Source organism: Prionailurus viverrinus, chromosome A2, assembly GCF_022837055.1.
Source record: "Prionailurus viverrinus isolate Anna chromosome A2, UM_Priviv_1.0, whole genome shotgun sequence".
Taxonomy (NCBI): Eukaryota; Metazoa; Chordata; class Mammalia; order Carnivora; family Felidae; genus Prionailurus; species Prionailurus viverrinus.
The window spans coordinates 830991-858502 of NC_062562.1; the positions used below are offsets into that span (position 1 = coordinate 830991).

Below are 27512 nucleotides of genomic sequence, written 5' to 3' on the forward strand. Positions count from 1 at the left end.
GTGTTTATCTTTTTATGGGAAAAAAGTAGTGGTTAACAAGTGGTAAAACTTAGGCTCATAAGAAGTTTGGGAAGGAAACAAAGACAAGGGAGCTAATAGAGAATGCAGGGATTCCAGTGTGTAGTTTTTTGTGGAGGATGAGAAACTCATTGAGTGAAGATTTCATCATTAATTTATTTATCTTTCCATCATCTAATAGGTCTTTAATAAGCAGTTTCAAATATTCACTGTTTGTAAATAGTGGAGAATGATATGGACAGTCATGCGTTCATGTAGTTAACCATAATAATTCTCCATAAAAATAAAGGTATAGGTCTGGTTCAGCTTAATGTTTGTAATGGTTAATGTTTTAAAGCATGTGATATGTTTCCATGAATTTGGACATGGGTATTTGGGGCCAGATTCTTCCCAGTTATGCAGAGTATAGGGTGTGGGTGTTTAATACTCTTGTGGGGAAAAAAAGGTAAGTTGTATTATATACTTGAAATATTTTTGCTGCTACTGTAGACTGACTCACACAATTTGTACCCCAGAAAACCATAGGTTGCACTTAATTTGATTAAGCATTATGGTCAACTGCACAGTTCTACCCCATCATGGTCTTATGAGTATAGTGAATTAACACAAGTCGATTGTAACCTTCTTTCAGAAGCAAGGTAAGTTATGAGTAGGGGGACAGTTATCTATGAAAAACTGAGATGATCTGCAGTTGGTACCATTTTGAATAATACTCCAATTTAGTAAAAAAAAGGTATACTTGATATTCTCAAGCAGGGAAAAATTTAATGCTTTTTATAGAAGGTGGAAGGTTTTTGTTTTAATGATCCACAAAGTCCAAAAGCCCCATTCTACTTTTCACAGGTGTAAGTTCTATATGGATATATTTCTAGCACATTAGGGAAGAGAAAAAAATGTGACAGCATTTTGCTTGATTAAAGAACAAATAAAATCTAATCTGTCCATTTCTCCATGTTAACTTATATTTTCACAGTGCCGCAGAAACTAATGTGATTTGGGGGTTGGGTATCCAACTCTTGATTGTAGCTTGGGTCATGATCCCAGGGTCATGGGATGGAGCCCTGCATGCTTAGCATGGAGCCTGCTTAAGATTTTCTCTCTCTCTCTCTCTCTCTCCCTCTCTCTCTCTCTCTCTCCCTCTCCCTCTCCCTCTCCCTCTCCCTCTCTCTCTCCCTCCCTCTGCCTCTCCCCTGCTTGTGTGCACATGCGCACTCTCTCTCTCAAACAAAAACCTCTTAAAATAAGGAATTAGTGTGATTTGATAATCATTAGTATCTCATTTGACCCCCACCCACCTCACATCATCCCTATCTTCATACATATGAAAAAAGTGGAGCAACGGAGCACAGTCTTTTCTGATCTCACATGGTTCATAATAATAATGAAATCTGTCACTTTGAATGTATAATATAGGCCACCACCATGATGGGTATTGTTCAAAAACTTAAAACTCAGAATACCTCTGTAAAGTAAGTATACATAATTTTACAAATATGACATCACAACTTACACATAGGACTGAAAAGGCAACATAGTGTTCCATTTATGTGCCCTTCTTTGGGAAAAGGCAAAGGTATAGAGATTTGGAACAGATGAGGGGTTAAGGGTGGGGTGCTGACTACAAATGGGCACCATGAGTTTTTTGGGTGGTGATCAAGCGTTCTGTATCTTGATTGTTGCAGTGCAAGTGTACATTTTGGAAAACGGATAGAACTACACTTAAAATAATGAATTTTGATATAGGTGTATTAAAACTGAATTACTAGAAAATGAACAGCCACCAAAGCAAAACAAAACAAACCAAAAAACAAAACTGCTTTCATATGCTTAGAGGAAATTTAAAACTCTCCTCAACCTTGATACATAGGTGTACAACAAGACATTTCCATCACGTTGGTATCTTGGGAAGAACTTCATAATGTGGAAAGGACTTGTCAGGCCCTTTTGGGAAGCCAGACAGTAGTTAGAAAACACTGTCTAGGGCCCTCGCCTCACACACATACCTGGAGGGAAGTAAGACCTCGTCTGGAATCCATCTTTGATCTGACACCAGGCTCTTTGGATCAGACCTTCAGCAACGCTCTGGTTCTGAAACCTGAAGGTGGACCTCTCGGTTGTTCCCCAAGGAGGACCCTACCTGGGGGCGTCCTAACCCTTGGGCACCAGCATCGTGACTCTCCGGGGCCTGTCTTGAATTCTTAGGCATCAGCATCACGCCTTTCCAGCTCTAAACCTGCCATCAAGCGAGTCCCGCGCCTTCTTGCTGGGAAACACCAGTATTCATCCCGACATCCCTTGGGACCACTGCAGCAGCCCCACGTGGCGGCGAGCCGAGAGGGAAGAAGAAGCGGTGGCAGAACACACGCTGTGGGTACAAAACGACTCCCAGCCATTGCAACTCCCGCAGCCCCATACACATCTCATCACCCGCAAGTACAATCACACCTCTCAGGGTCTCAAGACTGCTTGTCACACCCACTCCCCCGCAGTCACCGAAGGGACTTCTCCGCTTGCTCAGGTCTGACACTCTGCGCCCGCAAGACGCCCACTACGCACCACCGCGCGTCCCTTATCCTCAGGCTCCAGGGCAGGTTTTCTGGGCCTCCCAGAAGCCACGGCGCACGCGCACTTCTTCTCGCGTGGCGCCTCCACGGCACAGGACGCAGCCCATTGGCCTGTGGGAAACGTAGTTCCGAAAGGAGGCCCCTCGGATGCTGGGAGTCCAGCCACTCAGGTTTTTCCCAGCATGCAGCGCTGGCCTGCGTGGAAAGCCGCTGTGCCCTGGAGACTCCTGGGAGTGCGTCTTCGCCGAACTGCGCAGGCGCACCCACTGGAGGTGGCGACCCGCGAAGGGGGTCAAGGCGGGTGTGGTAACGGAAGCGGTGGGAGTCCCGCCCCCTCTCCCCCAACCCCGGCTTCTGGTGGGCCGGGAGTTAGTGGCGGTTGGCCCGGTGGCCCTAGCTCCTGAGGCCTCCGTCCGCTCGCATCCCCCTGTGCTCGGACGGCGCTGACTGTCGGGGAAGGCCCCTGAAGTCCGACGGAGTCCTCGCGACGGGTGCAGGAGGACGCTGCAGCCGAGCTGATGGCGTCAGAGGTGACGGCCGTGGAGGGCCTGTGGCTGAACGAGGGGACAGACGCGAGCGAAGAAGGGCCTGCTCCTGGAAGGATCGCAGCTCTCTGGGAGGGCCTGGGGCATCGTTGTCGCAGTCGTGTCTGACCACTGAGCCTCAGGGGCTCAGCGTCCCCGTTCGTCAGTTCTTAGGTGGCCAGTGATGGCTCAGGAACGCCCCTCTGCACCAGGCTGGTTGAAGCACCTGCGTTTGGGTGTGGGGGCCTCTGCCGCGCGGGCTGGGCGCGAAAACCAGGTCACTTCCGGAAGTTGCAGTGGGCGGAGCTCGACGACGACGGCGGTGCGCCACCACCTGCGTTCTTGCGTCTGTTGGGCCCGGACAGTCCATGGGTGTTTCTTGATTTTTCCCGTGTGACCGATCGTAGTATAGGTTCCGTCGTGAACAGCACAGGCAAAATATCACAAGCCCCTTGAAGCGGACGTTCTAGGATACAGAAAATACAAAGGATGTGAGTAACCTACGCACTGTGCGGATGGTGGTGATTCCTCAAAAGAAGAAACAAAGCGAGGGGAGGGGTGTGCTGAGGGCCTGAGCTGTGTGTGCCTCTGGGAGAGTCTTACTTCCTCTGGGACCGTTACCTCTGAGGGTGTGCCTAGGGTGTGTGCTTGGGGGTGCCATCGGTATTTCCAGTGATGAAGGCTGGGTGATTCTGTATATTTGTCTGCAGGGCCACATGTGTCTGTCCCATAGGTTCCATGTGTTCCATCATCCTGGTGATGATAGCCCCTGTGTCCAGGCAGGAGTGTCAGTGCCTGTCTCACTGCATGCTGTAGTGGTTTTTTTGTGCCTATGTATGGGCTCCCCAGTCTGTGTGTCATGAAATATAAAGGCCTGTCAGGTGCAGATTTACAAGCGGGTTCTACTTAACTTCTAAGAGGCACATAATTATCGTGTATTAAATTCCTACATGTGAAAAAACTGGAAACCTTTACGATTATTTTTAGTAAGTTTGTGCAAGCTCCATACTGCATGAAATGGAAAGGTTGGGATCAAGCCAACTTTTTAGGTTTATTCAGTAATCAGTGAAATGAAATAAAATTCAGATATATAAGTAAGTTTTAAAGTTTCTTTATTTTGAGAGAAGTGTGGGGGCAGGGCAGAGAGAGAATCCCAAGCAGACTCTGCTGTCAGCACAGAGCCTGATGTGGGGCTCAATCTCCTGAATCAGGAGATCATGGACCTGAGCTGAAATCAAGAGTTGGATGCTTAATGACCGAGCCACCCAGGCTCTCCTTATGCATAAATGCTTTGATACATATACGTGTCCATGAAACCATGACTGTGATCATAATAAACTAGAAAACTCAGTTTTGAATGAGGACTAAGTTACAAATGGGATATTGGACAGTATAAATTCTCAATTTATTAGATACCTACCAAAAACTGGAGCTCGTTGCAGGGATAAAAATATTCCCATGTTATAAAATACAAATATTATCATATTTTACCAAGAAGACGAAGCAGGCATTGCTGCCCAGTGGTAAAAATTATGGATACGTTAACACATGGACAGTAACAAAGGATTATTTAAAAGGGAGTAATCTGTCAACTCCACGTATGATAATCAACTTACTGAAGATTTACGTGAAGGAGGAAGCTAGAACACTCTTAGAAGTTACGGCAAGTTTTTGTGACTTTGGAATATGGGGACTTTTCTTACATAAGAAAAAATAGTAAGCTACAAAGGAAGAGAATGAGAAATTAAACTATTAAAACTAATTACAGACTACTGAAATGTAGAATAAAGGGGGTACAAAGATAAACCACAGTCTGGGAGACAATATTTGCAATACGTACAAATGAAAAAGATTCATATCCAGAGTATATGAAGAAATCAGAAGAAACCAATAAACATACAGATGAATTAAAAGTAAGAAAATGATAAAGATTACACAGACAAAAGACATACAAAGTGCTCAATATCATTGGTAATTAGTAAAAAGCAAGACACACGAGGCAATCCTGTTTCACATGGACTATATGGGCAAATATTCAATAGTTGCAGTGTGGTCAATCATCTTATGCAAGAATAGTGGGAGTGTTGATTCACACATCCCATTGGCATTTCCTATAAATTTGAAATTATCCATAGTCTCCAATTCAGTAGTTTTTCTCCAATGTGTAGAGGATTTGTTATGAACTGTCACTTGGAAATCGAGACAAGAATGATAGGAGCAGCAATTTCCACGCCAGGAAAACATACACATGAAAGAGCCCCGAAACTATAAGCACTGGAAAGGATGAGTAAATGGGGTCACCCCCCAGCCACAGATGCCTGCATGCGTGAAACAGACTGAGGCAAGGAAATCAGTGACGACCATGTTCCAGGTAATTCTATTCCTATCTTTTCATGAAAAGCTCAAAAAAGGCAGAGACAAAACACTACTTAGTGATGAGTCATAGTAAAGCTCTGAAGAATAACTATAAAATTCCAAATACTGGTCACATCTGGGAGTAGGAGGGAAATGAAGGGTGGACACACTGGGGTCTAATATCTGCCCAAAGTCTATCGATGATTGTTCCAAACTACAGAGTTTATATAATATTAATATTTATTGTTTTAATTTTAGAGAGCATGTGTGCAAGTAGGGGAGGAACAAAGGGGGGCGGTGGGGAGAGAGAGAGAGAGAGAGAGAGAGAGGGAGAGAAATCTCAAGCAGGCTCCATGCTCAGTGCAGAGCCCCATGCGGGGCTGGATCCCAGGTCCCTGGGATCACGACCTGAGCCAAAATCAAGAGTTGGGCCATCAACCAACTGAGTCACCCAGGCACCCCTACAATATTAATATTTAAACTTAAGATAACATTGGGGCACCTGTGTGGCTCAGTTGGTTAAGCAACTGACTCTTGATTTCGGTTCAGGTCATGATCTCTTGGTGGTGAGATTGAGCCCCAAGCTGGACTCCATGCTGAGCTTGGGATTCTCTCTCTTCCTCTCTTCTTGCCCCTCCCTCTCCATCTCTCTCTCCCTCTCTCTCTCTCAAAATAAATAAGTAAACTTAAAAAAACAAACTTAAGATAAAATGTTTTATGCAGTGTTTGCAAAGTATGAGACACGCTACACAAATTTAAAGAATTGTTTACATGTGAAAAGTACAATTTAAAGATATTTGTTTTACTGTATTATCTGACCACCTACCTCGTTTTGGTTTCAGTCTGTTTGGAAGGTACTCACAAGTCTTTTAACTGAGCCCATTTAACTTGCCCTTATATTCATTTGAGTAGCAACAGATTAAGTATGAGCCCAGTGTCTAGAGAGAACTGGTTACACGAATTTATATCATTGTATGCACCCTGATATGAAATGAGCTGCAGGAATTTATTTCTAATTGAATAAAGTTGAAGCATATACCAGTGTGTAACCATGTTACCTTAATATATCTAAGAGGAGAAAAAACGTAGCTGAAATTGCTTCTCTTTACATAAAGAAACACTGGTCATATGTACAAAAACTAATAAAATTGGAATTTGGAGGGGGCAAATGGACACGAATCCTGGAGGGTATGCTAGGTGAGAGTTTTAAGGCAGATCTCTAAACCTCGTGCTGATTATTTAAAACTTGGTGTTCATTTATAAACAATAAACGAGTATATTAACCATATCTTATTTTTAATACTTTATAAATCAAATGAGAAATATATTTTTAATGAGAAGCCTCTTCTACATGCTACTTCTCTGAGCTCTAATTTTTATGAAAGCGGACAATACTTTTTGCAAACCATAGTAGAGTGTCCTTCCACTAGCTCTTAAACTGGGAGGTATTTTCAGAAAAGGGAAGCATATTAAATGCACTAGGAATTTTGACTCAATCTGTTCAGCATATTAAACTTCTGGGCCCATTCCAAATTTATATAAGCTTTTGCTATTTTCTTCTGTCAGTTAAATGGCCTGAGGGATAGCATAACCGTTCACATTTCAAAGTTCTCTAGGGATATACTAAAAAATGGACCTGCAAATAATTTCCTTTTAGTGTAGAATGTGAAGCTGAGGATTTTAATGAACATGTCCGGTAACTTGTGGTCCTTCTGAGAAAAGATCTTGAGCCCAGTTTCAGGCTGTGGGGTTCAAATTCCTCGCTAGCACCTGGCACTTGCAGGCTGCAGTTTCCTGATCTAAAGCAGCAGATGAGGGGGGGTGGGGAAGCATGGGTGAGGCCACGACGGTGTCAAGGGCCAAGTATCAAAACGTATCCAGACCCTGCACTGCACGTGGTGAAGTCACGATCAAATGTATGTGTGTTAAAAAAAATTTTTTTTCTTTATGGTTTTTTTTTTTTTTTTTTAAGAGAGAGACCCAGAATCCGAAGCAGGCTCCAGGCTCTGGGCTGTCAGCACAGAGCCTGATGTGGGGCTCGAACTCAAAAGCGGTGAGATCATAACCTGAGGCCAAGTCAGACGCTCAACCGGCTGAGCCACGCAGGTGCCCCCAAATGTCTGTGTTCTTAAAGAGCCCAGACTCAAGGGTGACCTTGCAGTCCCAAGCCAACCTCTGACCCCTGGAGGACACCAGGGCCTCCTGTCCTGCCTTGTCCCAGCCCAGCCGGGATTGGGCACCTCTCCTTCTCTGGACAGAGAGGTATTGTTCGGTGGGGAAATGGGAGTCTGGAAACAGGAGGTGCCACAGACCTGCGGGGAGACGCCGAAGTCCTTGGGGGAACTAGAGCTGGTTCTACTTGTACCCAAGTGTCCCTACTGTGACCAGCCGGAAGGGGCCAGCCACTCGCGTTGCAGTCGTGCTGAATCGTCCCGTCGGGGGCCCTGGGGCGAGGGTGGTGGATTATCTGGTTGGGAGGGCTGGGGCGGGGTCTGCAAGCCCTGTCCAATCAGGGTCCGCGGTCTCGGAGCACCGTCCAATCAGAATCGCGGGCGGGCTCCCAGCCGTGTGGGCTGGGCTCTCAGACCGCCAGAGGCGCTAGTGTGCACCTGCCCCGTGCGGCTGCAGGTGTCTGGGTCGGCGTCGCGCTCACCTGCCTGGGCCGTGGAGCCACGGGGAGGGCGCCAGGAGAGCCTGCAGCGAGGCCGCGAGATGGTGAGTGCGCGGGGTCGGCCGAGACCGGGAGGGGCTGGTTCAACAGCCGGTACCGTCTGGAGGTGGCCGCGGCCCGGCTTCCTCTCCCCAACCCCTCTCCAGGTTCTGACCCGAGTTTCTGTCCTTGGCCGCGGGGTTGGGTCCCAGCGTCCTGTCCCATCCCCGCGCGGGTCTGGGGTTCTCAGGACTGCCTGGGGTGACCAGATGAGCACAGCTTGCTATCCACCCGGGGGTCGGGGAATCTCAGCCCGGAGTTAGCTCCTCCTACAAGAGAGCCTTAGGGGACGAGTGAGGAGTGTGGGGAGACCTGCTTGGGGTCCTGGGCTCGGAGAGATCCTCTGGTATGTCCTGGATCCCTAGGTGACCCCGACCCCAGTTCTCATTTCCTGGAGGGACATTAGTTGTCAGTTGACCAGATGCTGGTATGGAAGGGAAGAGAGGAATGGTTCCTGCCCCCTGGATTCACACGGTGAAGGATGAAAAACCCGAAGGACAAAGAAAACCCAGTGAGTTGGTGCTGCAACCTGCAAAGCAAAGTGCACTGCAGACCCGCAGTGGGACAGGAGCCAGTGCCCTTTGGGAGGCTGTTCAGCGAGCATTTCAGAGAACAGCTGTTGGGGGGTGGATGTCCCACGTGGTAGGATGGCCGTGCTTGACCCTTGAGTCATCTCAGTGTTCCCGTTCTGCACTGCCCCGCCCTGAGTTTGTCACCTTGCAAAGATTTATTTGGTTATTCGAGCCTGAGATTTGTCAGTAAATGTAAAATACATTTAATTAATAGAAAGATTAGATACAAATAATTCCAAAGAAACGGGAAGGTTCAAGTTCAGAAATATTAATAAAAAGATCTAGTCTTACATACCATTTGTTAAAAATTCTTTTGTGCCTTTTTTTTTTTTTTTCCTCTCCTCGAGCATGTGTGGTTAAGTTTCTCACATCTGTTGTTTTCTTTTTGGTGACGACAAATGGAGTTCCAGGGCTTAGCCTCGAGGATGCTCCTGGGGAAAAGAATCTAAGAGAAATAGAGAAAGCTTCTCTCGCATTATGAATGCATTTACACACACACAAAAGCTTGGCCTATTAATTGGTGAGTTACAAAAACTCACCAAAATGTCAGCTATGTTTTGTTTACTGGGTGGGGAATTTATGACTGGATAATTTTATTCTGTCTGGTATTATTGGATTTCAGAGATTAATGCTAAATCCTATTTCGTGAAATTTGCACCACGTGTTGAAATGTGATTGTTTATAAAGCATTTTACTCCCATGGAAATAATAAAGTGACATCTTCATTTTCTCTGAAAGGAACAGATACTTGTGGGTTTTCTTCTTGAGTCATTTAAAAAGTCATTAGACCCATTGTGGGTTTTCTTCTTGAGTCTTCTCTCTCCTTTATACATGAACACTGGGTTTGAGTGATGTTGCCGGATTCCTCAAACACTGAGTTTGTGTCATTTAAATCAATAGGGTCCAACAAGAGTGACTACCTCGAGTGGGGATAGGGGCCCTGCCCAGTGACTCCAAGCTAAGTAAGGCCAATCATGAGATATCAGAGAGAGAGAGAGAGAGAGAATGAAATGGCTTTTTTCTGGGGCTTCTCTTCTGTGCTCATGTCCCAGCCTGTCCACGCCATCCGCAGGAGGAATGTGTGTACCTAGAAATGCTGCAGGGCACTGAAAAATGTGCGTGGTTCGGGGAGAAAGAGTTATGAATTTGGGGGTTCATTTGGGTTAGAACTTTAAACTGGCTCCAGCCAAGAGTTTCCTGGGTAGTGAGAACTGAAGCCTGGAGAGGGAGCATTTCCGCACCACAGGGAGGGGAGTGGAGGGTGTGTGGAGCTCCAGAGTTCATCCCTGTGTCTGCTCAGGTCACCCTATCTCCATCGCTGGGGACTGATCCAGCAGAAGGCTGGTATTTCTGCAGTGAGGTTCTGGACCCCAAGCCTGTGGGTGTGTTTCACCTTCTGAACCTGGTGGGTGTTCTTTGGGAATGGTGGATAAGTCAGTGGCTCTATCTGAGCCCATGGAAATGTTTGATTTTCATCCCTTCTGATTTCTGTACTGAATGTTGCTGCCATATAACTCCAGTCCCCCTAAAACTTTGGCCTTTTTATTTCCCTATTTGAGTGTCGTAAGATTTTTATTTTCTTGGGTGAGTAGAAATGGATTGAGAGATACAATAGAAGAGAATTCTGAAAGCATACAGAATTTTTCTTCCTTTTTTTTTTTTTGACAAGAGGACTTCCAGATAGGAGATGGGTGTATTTAAACACTCAGGTTAATTTTTCACTTTTTCCATAATTTTTTATATCAGTGATTGTCTCAATAGAGTTATGAAGTTTCAAATGTACTATTCCCAAGACAATTCTTATTTTAATTGATACGAGGAAAATTACCTTTGGATGTGCAAATCCTTGAAAATCCTAGTGCATTGAATAGGTTGGATCCAAACCCCTGATGTGTGAAGTGTTCTACTCATTTGTGAAAATAGTTCCTCAACTGAGATGGAGTGGAAGTGCAAATAATGATGGTGTCACCTGTCATTTTAGTTGTAAAGATGTTTGAGATATTTCATTTTCATAAACTTTAACTTTCAGGGGATTCTTAACCTTAAAAATAAGTCAGTTATTTTATCAGCAAAAATGGATTTATTTGGAATATAGAAAATTGCAATTTGGGACCTGCAAGGACAGCAAAACCCTAGGCACACCCAACAAACAAAAGAACAACATTATTTTATGGACAAGGAGGAAGTTGGGAGGGATTGTTTTGGACAAAAGTCCATTGGACAAAGGCAAGAGTTCAGGGTGATGACAGTTTCTCTGTGTTGTTGATGGCAGTTTTTCCTGATGAATTATAGGGGTAGTCAATTTCTTTTCATTTTCTGTAAAGGATCCTCCATTCTTATTTTTTATTTCATTTTTAAGATTTTTGTAAGTAGGCTCTTTGCTCAACGTGAGGCTCAAACTCACAATCCCAAGATCAAGAGTCTCATGCTGGACTGACTGGGCCAGCCAGGTGCCCTAGGGGTAGTCAATTTCTTTCTTTCTTTTTTTTTTTTTAATGTTTATTTATTTTTCAGACAGAGAAAGAGTGTGAGCAGGGGAGGGGCAGAGAGAGAGGGAGACACAGAATCCGAAGCAGGCTCCAGGCTCTGAGAGGTCAGCAGAGAGCCCGACACGGGGTTGGAACTCTCCAACCATGAGAGCATGACCTGAGCTGAAGCCGGAGGCTTACCGACTGAGCCACCCTGGCGCCCCTAGGGGTAGTCAATTTCTTTTTTTTTTTTAATTTTTTTTTCAAAACATTTATTTATTTTTGGGACAGAGAGAGACAGAGCATGAACGGGGGAGGGGCAGAGAGAGAGGGAGACACAGAATCGGAAACAGGCTCCAGGCTCTGAGCCATCAGCCCCAGAGCCTGACGCGGGGCTCGAACTCACGGACCGCGAGATCGTGACCTGGCTGAAGTCGGACGCTTAACCGACTGCGCCACCCAGGCGTCCCAGTCAATTTCTTATAGTAGATGCAATGGACCTCTCTTGGGCCTGTAATTGAGAGTTCTTTCCTGTAATTGACGTGGAGTGGTGTGGTTACCCCTTCTGGTCCCCTGACTCCATTTTATCTTTCATTTTGTTTTGTTTTTCTTTTGGGTTTTTATTTTTTCATTTATTATTATTGTTTTTCTCTCCACTCCATTTTAGTGAGACTTTGCTCTATTAATTTTCACAGGATTAAATCTTAACATAACTTCTTATATGGAAAAGTAGTTCCCAAATAAAAATAAAAACCATTAAAAAGCAAAATATAATTGATATAGATTTCTCTTTCTGTAAAGTAAATAATGGATGCAAAGGTTAAAAAAATCTGTAAAACATTGAAAATCTAACAAGACAATCCCCTGCCAGCATATTGTGGTCTGTGCCGGTCCTGCCCCAGCCACCTTCAGGCAACTAGTTTTAATGATTTCTTGTGCATTTTTGTCAGTGTTTCTTTCTATAAAAACGATTCAAAGTGCAAGAGTTTTTCTTTTGTTATAGGAAAGGTGACATGACGTACACGTGCAGCACACTTTTCTTATTTGTTCTGTTGCTAATTCTGCAGACCTTTTCGTAGCAATGACAGGTGTCTTTGATTTTCAAGTTTATGCAACCAGTTCTAATTAGGCAATCGATCTGCATGTAATATTTTTCTACTTAAGTTCATTAATCAAACTTTTTCATCTTACGTGGTAAGCAAACATACAAAAAGCATATAATTTTCCAACCTTAATTGATGCTTTAAGTTTTATGGTGAAATTTATCGTATTTAGCACACATACAGAGTTTTATTGGACGTTTTAAAACTAATCATGGTGTAAACATCCATAGACTCACCATCTAGATTCATAAATCGGTCTTGGGTAGAGACTCCTGCCATGACCCTCCCTAAATGACCGTCTTGTCCCATCGGTAACTACTGTTTGTTTCTTTGCTTAATCTTCATGCCTTTACCTTTTATGTTTGTTTTTTTTTTTTACTAAGCAGTGTTCTGCTTACTTTTATCCCTCCAGGACTTTGAATAAATAAATATTAACGGAATTACGCTGAAAAGGCTTCCCCAGGGTTCTTTGCCTCAGTTTGTTTCATACATGCTGCTGTCTGCAACTGCCATCATTCTTCCTTCCATTCCAGTGCTTATGGGATTTGGGTTTTTGAAGTTTGTTTCTTTTTTTTGTTTTGTTTTTTTTGTTTGTTTTTTGCTTTTGTGAAAAATGCCACTCCCATGAGTCTTGTTTCAGTGTACGAGTGCAATGCATGGTACATTTACGACATACTGGAGGAAAATCTCTAGATTGTGGATCATGGCCAAGTTCAGATTTATTAGGAAATTCCAATGGAATGTACCAGTTGATTCTCCAAACATCTGTACATAACTGCTTCTTTGTTCCATGTGACCATCCATACCCGACATGATCTAATTTAGTAATTTTTGCTCTTCTTGGTATGAAACAAGATTTTATTCTGTTTGCTCATGACAACGAGGTTGACTCTTTGCTCATATGTAGCCTTACATCTTTTGTGATACATGTTTTAACCATTTTGTGGTTTCTCATTCATTTGTCTGACCATTCCGTTTTGCTTTACACACACATTTTTATATTTGTATGTGTCGCAAGTACACTTATCTCGAATTGTGGTTTACCTTTTCAGTTTCTTAACTTTAGCAGGGTTGTAATCATCCATTTCTTCCTTTATAGCTTACTCTTTTTTTATTATTTAAGGAAAGTTTTATATGTAAACATTTTATGGTTATAATTTTAATTATAATAATCTTTTATACTTAAAAATTTTATTTAAGAAAAAATCCCCTATTCTTACATCATAAAAGCCTTTCCCTTTAACTTCTGAAAGAGTTCTAGTTATGTCTTTTGCATTTAAATCTAGAGTAAATTGATTATTGCCCATGGACTAGATGGCAATACCAAGCATTCTTCCTAGTTGGATGCTAATTTCTCCCTGACCTGTATATTAAAGTATACAGCATTTCTGCCACTGCTTTGCGATGCCTGTTCTGTCATTAATCGAATTTCCATATGCATAGGGTCTCTTCAGGATTCTTTCCCTTTCCATGAATCTATTGGTTTATCCTCTACTAATAACATATTGGCCATATTACTGTGGTTTCAAATTCCTTCATGTATTTGGAAAGCCCCTATCGTGTTCTTAAGAAACTTTTTTTCCCCCTTTTTTTGGACATTTGTTCTCTGGAGAACTTTAAACTTTCGAGACGTTGTTTTTGTGAAGTTCTGGAAAATCAGGTCTGAGGATTTAATGGAACTTTATAAAGACTACTACGGGTTTCTTTTGGGGGAGCTGACATCCTCATGGCATTGAGTTCTTTCAAAGAACATGTGCCGCTTTTCCATGCATTTTACTTTGATATTATCCAATAGAGTTGAAGGTTTTTGTCCATTAGAATCTTTTTATACCCTTCATTAGAAGTCTTTATTATGCGCTGGCTTAAAATGACCTTTACCGAGATGTAATTTACATGCTATACATACCATAAAATTCACCAACTTAAAGTGTACAATTCTGGTCTGTTTATTCATAGTTCTCACCAGAGTCAACTTTAGTTCATTTTCATCATCTCAAAAGAAACCTCAGACCATTTATCTATCACCTTCCTTCTTACTCCCAGCCATCAATAACCACTAAGGTACTTTTTGCTTCTTGAGAATTTCTTATTCTGGACGTTTCATGTGAATGGAATAACATACTTTGTAGTTCTTTCTCTCACAAGTTCAAATCTATGGTTGAGGGTCTCCGATGACTTTTTTCAGTTATTGTGCCTTTTCTTTCTTTCTTTCTTTCTTTCTTTCTTTCTCTCTCTCTCTCTCTCTCTCTTTCTTTCTTTCAAGTTGTAATTTAAATCCTGTGTAGTTAACATATATAGTAACATATAGCTGCAGACTTTAGTGATTCGTCCCTTACATATAACACCCAGTGCTCATCACAACTACCCTCCTTAATGCCCATCACCCATTTAGACCACCACCGTGCACTTCCATCCACCAACCCTCGGTTTCTTCTCTGTAGTTAAGAGTGTCTTATGGTTTGCTTCCCTCTCTTTTTTTCCCCTTTCTTCCCCTGTGTTCATCTGTTTTGTTTTCCACATATGAGTGAAATCATATGGTATTTGTCTCTCTGACTGACTTATTTTGCTTAGCATAATACACTCTAGCTCCATCCAGGTCATTGCAGACGGCAAGATTTCATTCTTTTTGATGGCTGAGTAATATTCCATTGAACGTATATACCACATCTTCTTTATCCGTTCATCAGGTGATTGACATGTGGGCTGTTTCCATAGTTTTGCTGTTGTTGATAATGCTACTATAAACTTTGGGGTACATGTGCCCCTTTGAATCAGTACTTTTGTATCCTCTGGGTAAAAATCTAGTGGTGCAATTGCTGGGTCATAGGGTAGTTCTATTAAAAATTGTTTTTAATGTTTTATTGATTTTTGAGAGACAGAGAGTGAGTGGGGAGGAACAGAGAGAGAGGAGGGCAGAAGATCCGAAGTGGGTTATGCGCTGAGAACAGCAAGCCTGATGCGGGGCTCAAACTCATGAACTGTGAGATCATGACCTGAGCCCAAGTTGGACACTCAATCAACTGAGCCACCCAGGTATCCCAGTTAGTTCTATTTTTAACTTAAAAAAAATTTTTTAATGTTTATTTATTTTTGACAGAGAGAGAGAGACAGAGCATGAGTGGGGGAGGGTCAGAGAGAGAGGGAGACACAGAATCCGAAGCAGGCTTCAGGCTCTGAGCCAGCAGCACAGAGCCCGATGCAGGGCTCGAACTCACAGACTGTGAGATCATGACCTGAGCCGAAGTCGGACGCTCAACCGACTGAACCACCCAGGCGCCCCTAACTTTTTGAGGAACCTCCATACTATCACCAGAGTGCCTGCACCAGTTTGCATTCCCACCAACAGTGTGAGAAGGTTCCCCTTTCTCCACGTCCTTGCCAACATCTGTTGTTTTCTGAGCTGTTAATTTTAGCCATTCTGACAGATGTGAAGTGGTATCTTGTCATGGTTTTGATTTGTATTTCCCTGGTGATGAGTGATGTTGAGCATCTTTCTATGTGTCTGTTAGCCATCTGTATGTCTTCTTTGGAAAAATGTCTGTTCGTGTCTTGTGCCCATTTCTTAACTGGATTATTCATTTTTTGGGTGTTGAATTTGATAAGTTCTTTATAGATTTTGGATACTAACCCTTTATGAGATCTTTATCTGATACTAACCCTTTATCATTTGCAAATATCTTCTCCTGTTCTGTAGGCTGCCTTTTAGTTTTGTTGATTTAACATAGTACTGAAAGTACAATCAGACAACCAAAAGAAATAAAAAGCACCCAAATCAGCAAGGAAGAAGTCAAACTTTCACTGTTTGCAGATGACATGATACTCTGTACAAAACCTAAAAGACTCCACCAAAAATTTGCTAGAACTGATACATGAATTGAGCAAAGTTGCACGATATGAAATCGATAGAAATCTGTTGCATTTCCTTTTTTTTTAAATTTTTTTAACGTTTATTTATTTTTGAGACAGAGAGACAGAGCACGAACGGGGGAGGGTCAGAGAGAGGGAGACACAGAATCTGAAACAGGCTCCAGGCTCCGAGCCATCAGCACAGAGCCCGACGCGGGGCTCGAACTCACGGACCGCGAGATCGTGACCTGAGCCGAAGTCGGCCACTTAACCGACTGAGCCACCCGGGCGCCCCTGCATTTCCTTTTTAATTATTATTTTTTATTCTTAGAGACAGCATGAGCAGCGGGGAGGGGCAGAGGGCAAAAGAGAGAATATTGAGCAGGCTCCACGCTCAGCACAAAAGACCCCAACCAGCCAAAGCAATCCTGAAAAAGAAAAATAAAACTGCAGGCATGACAATTCCAGACTTCAAGCTATGTTACAAAGCTGTAGTCATCAAGACAGTATGATGCTGGCACAAGAACAGATACATAGATCAATGGAAGAGAATAGGAAACCCAGAAATGGACCCACAACTGTATGAAGACCAGTTAAGCTTCAACAAAACAGGAAAGAATAGCCAATGGAAAAAAGTCACTTCAACAAATGGTGTTGGGAAAACTGGACAGCAACATGCAGAAGAATGAAACTGGACCACTTTCTTTACAGCATACACAAAAATAAATTCAAAATGGATGAAAAGCTTACATTTGAGACAAAACCATCAAAATCATAAAGGAAAACATAGGCAGCAACCTGTTTGACCTCAGCCATAGCAGTTTCTTACTGGACATGTCTCCAGAGGCAAGGGATACAAAAGTTATTGTGCTTTTCAACCCCAGATTTTTCATTTGGTTCATTTAGAATAATTTCGATCTCTTTTTGACATTATTTGGTGCATCATTGTTATCATATATTCCTTTACATCTTTAATCATTGTTTCCTTTAGTTCTTTGAACATATTTATAAGTTACTTTGAACCCTTCTGTAAACCAACATCTGTTTGCTATTTCTGTTTCCTGCTTATTTTTTCTTTTTTAAAACATTTTTAAAAAAATATTTTTATTTATTTTTGAGAGAGACAGAGCACCAGCAGGGAAGGGGCAGAGAAAGAGGGAGACAGAGAGTCCAAAGCAGGCGCCAGGCTCTGAGCTGTCAGCGCAGAGCCTGATGCGGGGCTTGAACTTGGGAACCGTGAGATCATGACCTGAGCTGGAGTCGGGCGCTTAACCAACTGAGCCACCCAGGTGCCCCCCGATCCCTGCTTATTTTTCTGCTGTAAGGGTCACAGTGTCCTTTTTCTTTGCATGCCTTGTAATTTTTTGTTGGAAACCGGACACTATAGATAATATATTGTAGCAACTTTGGGTACTGGCCCCTGTCTTCTGGGCTTCCTGACTGTTGTTTATTTGTGTTTGCTTGGGGACTGGCTGGATTATTTTAGTCAAGTCTATTTCACTCTCCTCCCAACCCCTTCAGTAGTAGGCCTCTGATGTTTCTCCTCAGTCACCTGGGATGGCAGTAGTGTTGGCAGGGTTTTCTTCATTTCTTTCTCGACCAACCGCTGTTAGCTGTTAATCTCCACTAGTTGCAGGCTGACTGTTTTATTGTTTTGAACATGCCATGGTGCGTACATTGCTCTATCAACTAATTCAGTCAAATTTGGACTCCTTTGAAGGAATGGCTGCACAGGTTAGTGTTTGTTGATCGTTCAGACCCCCGAGGGGCTCCTCCCAGCTTCCTCTTTCCCTATTTGTCCCCTGAAAACAAGGGGACCACAGTTTTGCCTGTATCTTAAATCTCTTCCCTGTTGCCTTTCACTACAACTTCCACTGTTTTTGAGAGCAACCTTAGGCTTGGGAATCTCCATGTTCTGTTGTAAATGAAGTCAGTTCTTTGGGGGGAAAGACTAGGAGCTATCTGTTTTACAGCCTGCGTTTCCTCCTCATCAAGAATCTCTGAGCCAGAGGGCTGCGTTGAAGTGGGGACAATGGCACACCTCCCCCTGAGTGACAAGTCCACTTTAAGAGCTGAGCATTGGGGCACCTGGGTGGCTCAGTCAGTTAGGCGTCGGACTTCGGCTCAGGTCATGATCTCGCGGTCTGTGAGTTCAAGCCTCGCGTCAGGCTCTGTGCTGATGGCTCAGAGACTGGAGCCTGCTTCGGATTCTGTGTCTCCTCCTCTCTCTGCCCCTCCCCCGCTCATGCTCTGTCTCTCAAAAATAAATACGTGTTAAAAAAAAAAAAAGAGCTGAGCATTAAGTGGAGGAAGAGCATTTGCTTGATGTCTTCTCAGCTTGCCTCTCCTGAGTGCGGAACCTCCGCCTTAGGCAAAACAAGAACAATCAGGTCCCCGTATTCTCAGCATCCCCTGCACCCACTGTAGAGCCTCCATTCTACAAGTGGGGGCTGGCGGAAGTAGAGAGGCCCTCCTGTCGACTGCACTTGCTTGGAGCTTAAACTCAGCAGCAGCTAACTGGGGCAGGATGAGAAATGCTGACGGCCCCCTTTTCTGGCTGGGAGCTGTGTGGACAGGGGTCCTGTGTTCTTGGCTGCAGTCAGAAAAGGAAGTCTAGGGAGAGAGGGAGTGGTCTTGGTTTAAATACCAAACTATTAATTTCTGGTACTGAATTCGCATAGTTTCTTGAATACCCGTTTCTTCAGCTGTATGTCCTTAGTAAGGATTGTTTCCAGAGGCTTGAAATGATGGCTTTCGTGTTCACTTTTTGACATGAATTTTCCAACTCAATGTTGTTATGAAATGGAAAGGTGCTGAGTTTTATTTTCGTCCTGTGTATCTATTCTAGAATCGTGCTAAAAATCTTATTTTGTGGTTCTTCTTGTTCTGTCGGGGTCCTGTGCAGAGGCTTCTTAGTGCTAAGGATAACAGTGATCTTTTTTATTATTTTGTAATTCTGCACATTTGTTTATTTTCTTGTGGCACTGGATTGGCTTTTTTTTAAAATTTTTTTTTAATGTTTATTTATTTTTGAGACAGAGAGAGACAGAGCATGAACGGGGGAGGGGCAGAGAGAGAGGGAGACACAGAATCGGAAGCAGGCTCCAGGCTCCGAGCCATCAGCCCAGAGCCAGAGCCAGATGCGGGGCTCGAACTCACAGAGTGCGAGATCGTGACCTGAGCTGAAGTCGGACGCTTAACCGACTGAGCCACCCAGGCGCCCCTGGATTGGCTTTTTCATGTAATGTTGACCAGGAGTGAGGCAAGAGGAACTTAGTTTTGTACACTTTTTTTGGTAGAAAAACTTCACACCATTTATACATTCCTTCTTTAAAAGTTTATTTATTTTGAGAGAGAGCATGTGCATGCACACGCATGCAAGCAGGAGAGGGGCAGAGAGCGGGAGAGAGAGAATCCCAAGCAGGCTCTCCACTGCCAGTGCAGAGAGCCCAACGCAGGGCTCAGACTCACAAACTGTGAGGTCATGACCTGAGCTGAGATTAAGACTCAGATGCTTAACCGACTGAGGCACCCAGGGGCCCCTATATATTCCTTTTTTTTTTTAATTTTTTTCAACATTTTTTATTTATTTTTGAGACAGAGAGAGACAGAGCATGAACGGGGGAGGGGCAGAGAGAGAGGGAGACACAGAATCGGAAACAGGCTCCAGGCTCTGAGCCATCAGCCCAGAGCCTGATGTGGGGCTCGAACTCACGGACTGCGAGATCGTGACCTGGCTGAAGTCGGACGCTTAACCGACTGCGCCACCCAGGCGCCCCTATTCCTTTTTGAATAATCTTCCCACCCCCCCACCACTATGCTCTTTATTGGGCTATGCGTCTTACCATTGGTTCCCCTGCAGTATGAGTTTTTTTTCCATGTGTTTCTGTTGAACAGTATAAAATCATTTTCTATAATTCTTAAGATGATGTCAGGTAAGTTGTGTTAATTGATTACCATGTTTCATTGCAAAGTATAACATACATGCAGAAACGTACATAAGACATATTGGACAGTCTATAGCAATAATAAAAAATAAACACCTGTGAAGTAAAATCCAGCCCTAGAGCTAAAACAGTGCTTGACATCAGACACCCCACTGGAAATGATTCCCAGTGACCCTCCTCACTCTCTAGATGTAACCAATATCTTGAATGGTGTGAAGGCAGTGTCCATTCTTCTAGCACCTGTGTATGCAGCATCAAATAAAGATACTCTAATTTTGCATGTCCTACGTTGCATGTAAATGGAATCGCAGTGTAGATTTTAGGTAAGATTTTAGGTAAGATTCCTTTTGTTTAAAGTTATTTTACGGTCTTCTGTGTGGTAATAATAGTTAATTAACCTTTAATTGCTCTCTTGTATTCACTTGCAAGGATATACCACCATTATTTATTAACTCTGTTACTAGTGGCTACTTGGGTGTTTTCAAATTTTTGCCATTCTGACCGGTGCTCCTGAAGACATTAGTAATGCATGTGTCCACTCGGATGTCTTATTGTTATTCCCATGTTGGTATTGCCTGTTAGGAACTTCTCATCCTCTCCCCAAGACCTTAGTCTACATACGGCCTTCTACATCTCAGTTCATGGAAACTCCATCTTTCCGGGGTTTTGGGTTGTTTTTTTTTATTTTTTTTCAACGTTTTTTATTTATTTTTTGGGACAGAGAGAGACAGAGCATGAACGGGGGAGGGGCAGAGAGAGAGGGAGACACAGAATCGGAAACAGGCTCCAGGCTCTGAGCCATCAGCCCAGAGCCCGACGCGGGGCTCGAACTCACGGACCGCGAGATCGTGACCTGGCTGAAGTCGGACGCTTAACCGACTGCGCCACCCAGGCGCCCCAGGGTTTTGGGGTTTTTTTTTGAGATTTTTTACATGTTTTATTTGTATTCTTGAGAGAGCAATAGTGGGGGAGGGGCAGGGGGGGGGGGGACAGAAGATCTGAAGCAGGCTCCATGTGGAAGAAGTGAGCCCAATGTGGGCTTGAACTTAGGAACCATGAGATCATGACCTGAGCTGAAGGGAGACGCTTAACTGACTGAGCCACCCAGCCGCCCCCATTATTTCAGTTTTTATTGTGAGACATAATCAGCGTCATCAACTCCTCTCATTCTGTCTTGCCCCAACTTCAGTCCATCAGGAATCTGTAGCCCTTCCCAATATTTCCCCTGTACATTCCACTGTGACCACCCTGGCTGACCCACCTTCCTCTCACCTGGTTATGGCTTTATTTTCTTAACAGGTGTTCTGGTCTCTACATCCATTCCCCATAGTCTAGTCTCAACACAAGTGATGGATCATGAAAGCTAGAGAGGAGACCACTCCTCTGTGCAAAAGCCTGAAGTAGCTCCACAGTTCTCACAGAATCGAATCTGACTAGTTCCCCACAAGATGATGGGCCCAACCTCCCAGCACTCCCCACCATTCTTGACTTACTTCCCATCTCACTTTGCTCCAGTCTCTGGCTATGTGTCTTCGTCCCATTCAGGCTGCTATAACAAAACACCAAAGAGTGGCTTCGAAATGATAGAAATGTATTTCTCGCATTGGAGAAATGGGAAGCCTCACGTATGGAGGCTGGGAAGTCCAAGATCAAGGCACCAGCAATCTTGGGTGGAAAGAGCTATTTTGGCATCTTAGAACCTCAGTGTGCACGTGCGTGTGCATGTACTCAAAATTAATGCATACCGACACCAAGGTTTATGAATGTGGGTATTATGGAAAGGTCTAAGTTCTAATGCCTTCTTCCCTCCTTCTGAGTTATCTTGTCTTCCTCTTTCCTCCTCTTTCTCAATACCTCTTCTGTCTCAAGGGCACACAAAGGAACAAAGAGTAGCAACTGATTCTGTGATAAATGATATACATAAATAATACACATATAAGTTAATATTAGCATTTCTCCAGGAAAAAGGTCTTCATGCTCCCAGTTGGACATATCTACTTTGAATTGCCTAGAGTACATCCAGACACAGGATCGGCTGGCCCACGTTGCAATTTGGGTTTCCACCTTGGGCCTCTCGTTGGTGAGGGGAAATGAAGGAAAAACTTCAGTGCGTTTTTGTTTATTAGAGTCCCGTTTCAATTTGAACTTGGGACCTATGCAGTGCTGACCAATGCGGTGGGCAATAAGGAGACAGATGAAATAGTTTTTGTCACGAGGAATTGGTGGTCATAAAATGGAAATATTTGTTTCATTTGTATAGCATTTCTCTAATTTTTCCAATGTGTTTTGGACTATTCTAGACTCTGTGAAAAGGCAGGGATCACACAGGAAGGGTCACAGTAAAAATGGAGAGAGGGACAAGTTCAATGTATTAGTGGTGTGTTAAGACCATGATACAGAAAGTGAGTGTGGATGTAGATTAGATGTGGGGAGACCATAGAATCTTGTTGGAACTTCCTGTGAATTTGAGTCCACTTCCCCTGTATTACCCATTCTCCTACACATCTGTGGTTTGTTTTAGGACTCAGTGGTCTTTGAGGATGTGGTTGTGGACTTCACCCAAGAGGAGTGGGCCCTGATGAAACCTGCTCAGAAAAAGCTCTACAAAGATGTGATGCTAGAAACCTTCAGGAACCTGGTCACAGTAGGTAAGGGTGGCATCAATCCTTCACTTAGTTATTTCGATAACAACTATTTCTCATTCATTAAGCCCATTTCAAAATCTGGAATGCGGAAGGAAGACGCATTGGAAAATAAGACAGGCGTGATCACAGCCGTCACAGACCTAGAATCTAACAGTTTCTCAGTGACGGTAAAAATCTATATATTGACCTGTGTTTTTCTTCCTTTCTGGTTTAAAAGACAGCATTCTTCCCTGTCCTCAGTATGTGTATATACCCGTGGGTCACTTTGTGGGCATGGAGAAGCTTGTTGTTTGAAACCTTGTGTTTTTTTCTGTGCATATTAAATTGCCTACTATTTTGACTTCTTGTGCCTCTTTGTTTTAATTTTATTTATTTATTTTAAGAGAGAGAGAGCATGCATGAGCAGGGAGGGGCAGTGAGAGAGGGGGAGAGAGAGAGAGAGAGAGGGAGGGAGAGGGAGGGAGGGAGGGAGGGAGAGAGAGAGAGAGAGAGAGAGAGAATGAATCCCAAGCAGGCTCCACACTAACAGTGTTCTCTGTCACTGACAATGTGGAGCCCAGTGTAGGGGTTGAACCCAAGAAATGTGAGAGCATGACCTGAGATGAAATCAAGAATCAGATAATTGACCAACTGAGCCACCCAGGAACCCCTCTTGTGTCTCTTAATAATTAAGTTTTGAAACACTGAACTCCTGAATGTATTTCTTTTCTCACAGTTGCCTTTTTCATAAGATTTATTCACTGTTTTGTTTTAGATGATGAGAATCAACTTAGAACCAATGGGTCCACTTCTCAGCAGGTTATTTTTGGAGAAAAATTATCCAATGAGCAGAAAATAGCAAGGTTCACAAAAAATGATTCCTGGACCTCCCTTTTTGGAGAAAATTGGGAAGACCAGTGCATTGAAGATAAGCACAACAACCAGGGGAGACATTTGAGGTGAGTTGCATTTAGGAGAAAATGCAATATCCCAGTAGAGAATCTTACTATTTCATGAAATTAAAAAACAAAAACAAAAACAAGAGACCCATAAACCTAGCTCCAGATTTGTTTATTCACAAATCATTCCCTCCCTTTTTTTCCTTCATGTGACTCAGACATTAAGCGTTTGAAAAATAATTTGGTGGAAAACAATGACCAGGGAGCCCTACATATGAGAAATGCTGTTGTAGTAATGGGCTGTGCCTCAGCCCATTCTCAGAGCATTTAGTTTATTCCACCTTGAACTAATTCCAACAGGACAGAAAACCTATATTTAGACAGAAAAATGGTAGAAATGTAATCCTCGAGCTCATCAACAAATATTAATAAATAATTAATACACAAACCATTAATAATGTGCCCCCTCCATTTTTTTTTTTTTAGCAGAAATCATATGGTGGAGAGACTCTGTGACAGTAGCAAAGGTAATACATGTGGTGAAACCATCAACCATATTCCAAGTCTTAAGCTGTACAAGAAAACGCCTACTGGAGTAAAACTGTATGAGTGCATTCAGTGTGGAAAAGTCTTCAGGCATCGCTCATCCCTTAAGAGGCACAAAAGAAGTCATACTGGACGCAAACTATATCAGTGTGAGGAATGTGGGAAAGCGTTCAGTTGTTCTTCCTACCTAAGGAATCATGTGAAAACTCACAGTGGAGAGAAACCCTATGCCTGTAAACTTTGTGGGAAAACATTTATTCGTTCCCACTCCCTCACTGGACATATAAGGAGTCACACTGGAGAGAAACCCTATGAATGTAAGGAATGTGGGAAAGCCTTCAGTTGCCCCAAATCCTTCCGCGTACATGTGATGATGCACAATGGTGGGAAGCCCTATGAATGTAAGCAGTGTGGGAAAGGCTTTAGCTGTCCCAAATCCTTTCGAGTACATATGATAATGCACACTGGAGAGAAACCCTATGAATGTAAGCAGTGTGGGAAAGCCTACTGTTGGCTCACATCCTTTCAGAGACATGTGAGAATTCACAATGGAGAGAAACCCTATAAATGTGAAAAATGTGGGAAAGCGTTTGGTTGGCCCTCATCCCTACACAAACATGTCCGAATGCACACTGGAGAGAAACGTGTAAACATAAGCAACGTGGGAAGGCCTTCAGTTGGCCCTCATCCTTCCAAAAATGTAAGAACTCACACTGAAGAGAAACGCTATGAGTGTGAAAAGTGTGGGAAAGCATTTGGTTGGTCCTCATCCTTACACAAACATGACAGAAAGCACACTGGTGAGAAACCCATAAATGCAAGCAATGTGGGAAAGCTTTCGGTCATCCTTCCAAAAATGTAAGAATGCAGACTAGAGAAAAACCCTGTAAGTGTGAAAAATGTGGGAAAGCCTTCAGTTGGTCCCAATCCTTCTAAAACCATAAGGATAAAGACTAGAGAGAAACCTCAGATGTGTGAAAAATGTGGGAAAACTTTCAGTTGTCTCAAAGTGTTTCGTAGTCATGTGAGAACTCACAGTCAAAAGAACGTTTCTAAATATAAGAAAACCTAATGCATATTAATTCATGTAAAACAGTTTGGAAAATCCACACCAGAAGAGAAATATTATAAAAGTTACACAGTATTGCTCAGTATCTCATCCTTAATGTGGACCTCTGGCAAGTGAATTTCCATGTCTCGTTCAACTAAACATTGAGATGAAAATTCTCAAGTATTCTGAGTACATCTACACAGTACATGAATTTTGATATATTGTAGGTTTTCTCCCCCTTCATGAATTCAGCTAATATTTCTGCATCCATTTTGAAGTGTGATTCACCCACGGGTGGTTGATGTGTTTTAAATATGCATTAGGTTTAATTTTATATAGTTTTTAAATTGTTCTGTAAGTATGGGGCCTTTAGAGTAATGTGACATTGGTATTCGTTTGGATTTTCTTACTGGCCAAGTATGTTCCAAGCTGGGTATCACTTTCCCATTACGTACATATATTCCATTTTACTGTCTTCCTGAGAGAACTTACAACTTGACACTTAAAGTTGACACTTCTTTACTTACATCATAAGGTATATGTTCTCGACACCTTTTTTTTTTTTTTTTTTTTTTTTTTTGCCAGAGGATCGTTATTCCATTATTCCATTTTGCTGGCTTGCAAATTTGTGAATATGTAATTGGCTAGAAATTTGTAGGTATGCAGAGATCTTGCAAGAGTATAGTTTCGTATGAATTGTTATTTCCATCTGTTGCTGTATGCTCTTTGTCCTAGCTTCTGGTTAGGAAGTGGACAATACATTTGAATGAAGAAGACAGTGAAATCTAGAGGTGGATATGGTTCTCTTGGAACATGTCCTCGCAACATAGGAAGGGCTAGGAACTACCACTTCCCAGGATACTTTCTCTATATGGTTCCATGATAGAATTCTGTAATAGCCCAGCTTGCATGAGATTTGAAAGAAGCGCCTTTCAGTGTATTGAACCACCACTCTCTAGGGAGATAGACAGATGTGTAGGGACTCCGTGGGTACCGTCTCCAGCTTATTTTCCTGATTGCCGGCCTTGCCAATCAAAAGCACCTTCAAAACAAATACCAACTGCGTGACTTCTACTTCGTCAGAGGTGTAGGCTTTTACAGACACCCTACCAGCTTCTCCAGCATGGATGCACATCCACGGTCAGATATCCACAGCTTGCATTTTCCTGAAAGCCCTAGACTGTCCACCGGGCCACTGATTAGGATGTCATGGCCGTTGATCTCATCTAATGCTCTGACCCCTTTTCCCTAGATCTTAACATATTCACATAAAGTCTGATTTGTATAGTGAACATCTTACTCTCTTAATACTTCTCACGCTTCTGTGTGTCTGCTTCCAGTACAACAGATGCAGTGGTGCATCCATAAGAACATATGGGGCTGTGTTTCCCTACGGCATGATTGAGCAGCTGTCCTGACCCAGTATTCCTATAACATAAATCAGCATTACTGATATATTGGGTAGACGGTGTGGGTCTTCTGTTACTCAGCACTAAATCCAATCCCTCAGGATATGTTCCATTATTTTTTTTTTTTTTTTTTTTTTTTTTTAACGTTTATTTATTTTTGAGACAGAGAGAGACAGAGCATGAACGGGGGAGGGTCAGAGAGAGAGGGAGACACAGAATCTGAAACAGGCTCCAGGCTCTGAGCAGTCGGCACAGAGCCCGACGCGGGGCTCGAACTCACGGACCGCGAGATCATGACCTGAGCCAAAGTCGGCCGCTTAACCGACTGAGCCACCCAGGCGCCCCTATGTTCCATTATTAAGATTGATTATGTGTGATTAGACACAATGTGAATTTTTTTTTTTTTTTTGGTTGAACAAATTCAGTGTTTATGAGAAATATTCAATTAACTGTTTCCATATGAGTTGTGCATTAGATAAATGTATAAAATGTTTGAGAAATATTCTGTTAGTTGTTTTAAAATGTATACTAATAAATGTCAATGCCTTTAATTTACTTAAAAGATATTAAAACATTGCATCTATGAGTTGTTGAAACTTTGTAACTTTGTGAATTTAAGAATTGTAAATTTTTTTAAAAAATTTTTTTCAATGTTTATTTATTTTTGGGACAGAGAGAGACAGAGCATGAATGGGGGAGGGGCAGAGGCAGAGGGAGACACAGAATCGGAAACAGGCTCCAGGCTCCGAGCCATCAGCGCAGAGCCTGACGCGGGGCTCGAACTCACGGACCGCGAGATCGTGACCTGGCTGAAGTTGGACGCTTAACCGACTGCGCCACCCAGGCGCCCCAAGAATTGTAAATTTTGAGTCAATA

General features: G+C 43.0%; 1 protein-coding gene across 1 annotated transcript; it reads left to right on the forward strand.

The window, feature by feature from the left end:
- Positions 1-7493: 7493 nt before the first annotated feature.
- LOC125148644 (zinc finger protein 556-like) lies at positions 7494-26731 on the forward strand. The gene is given in 6 exon segments (XM_047826664.1): positions 7494-7514; positions 8090-8176; positions 22629-22755; positions 23507-23690; positions 24117-24985; positions 24988-26731. Coding segments are annotated over 5 exon segments (1308 nt in total). The 5' UTR covers positions 7494-7514; positions 8090-8173; the 3' UTR covers positions 25113-26731.
- The last annotated feature ends 781 nt before the right edge of the window (positions 26732-27512 follow it).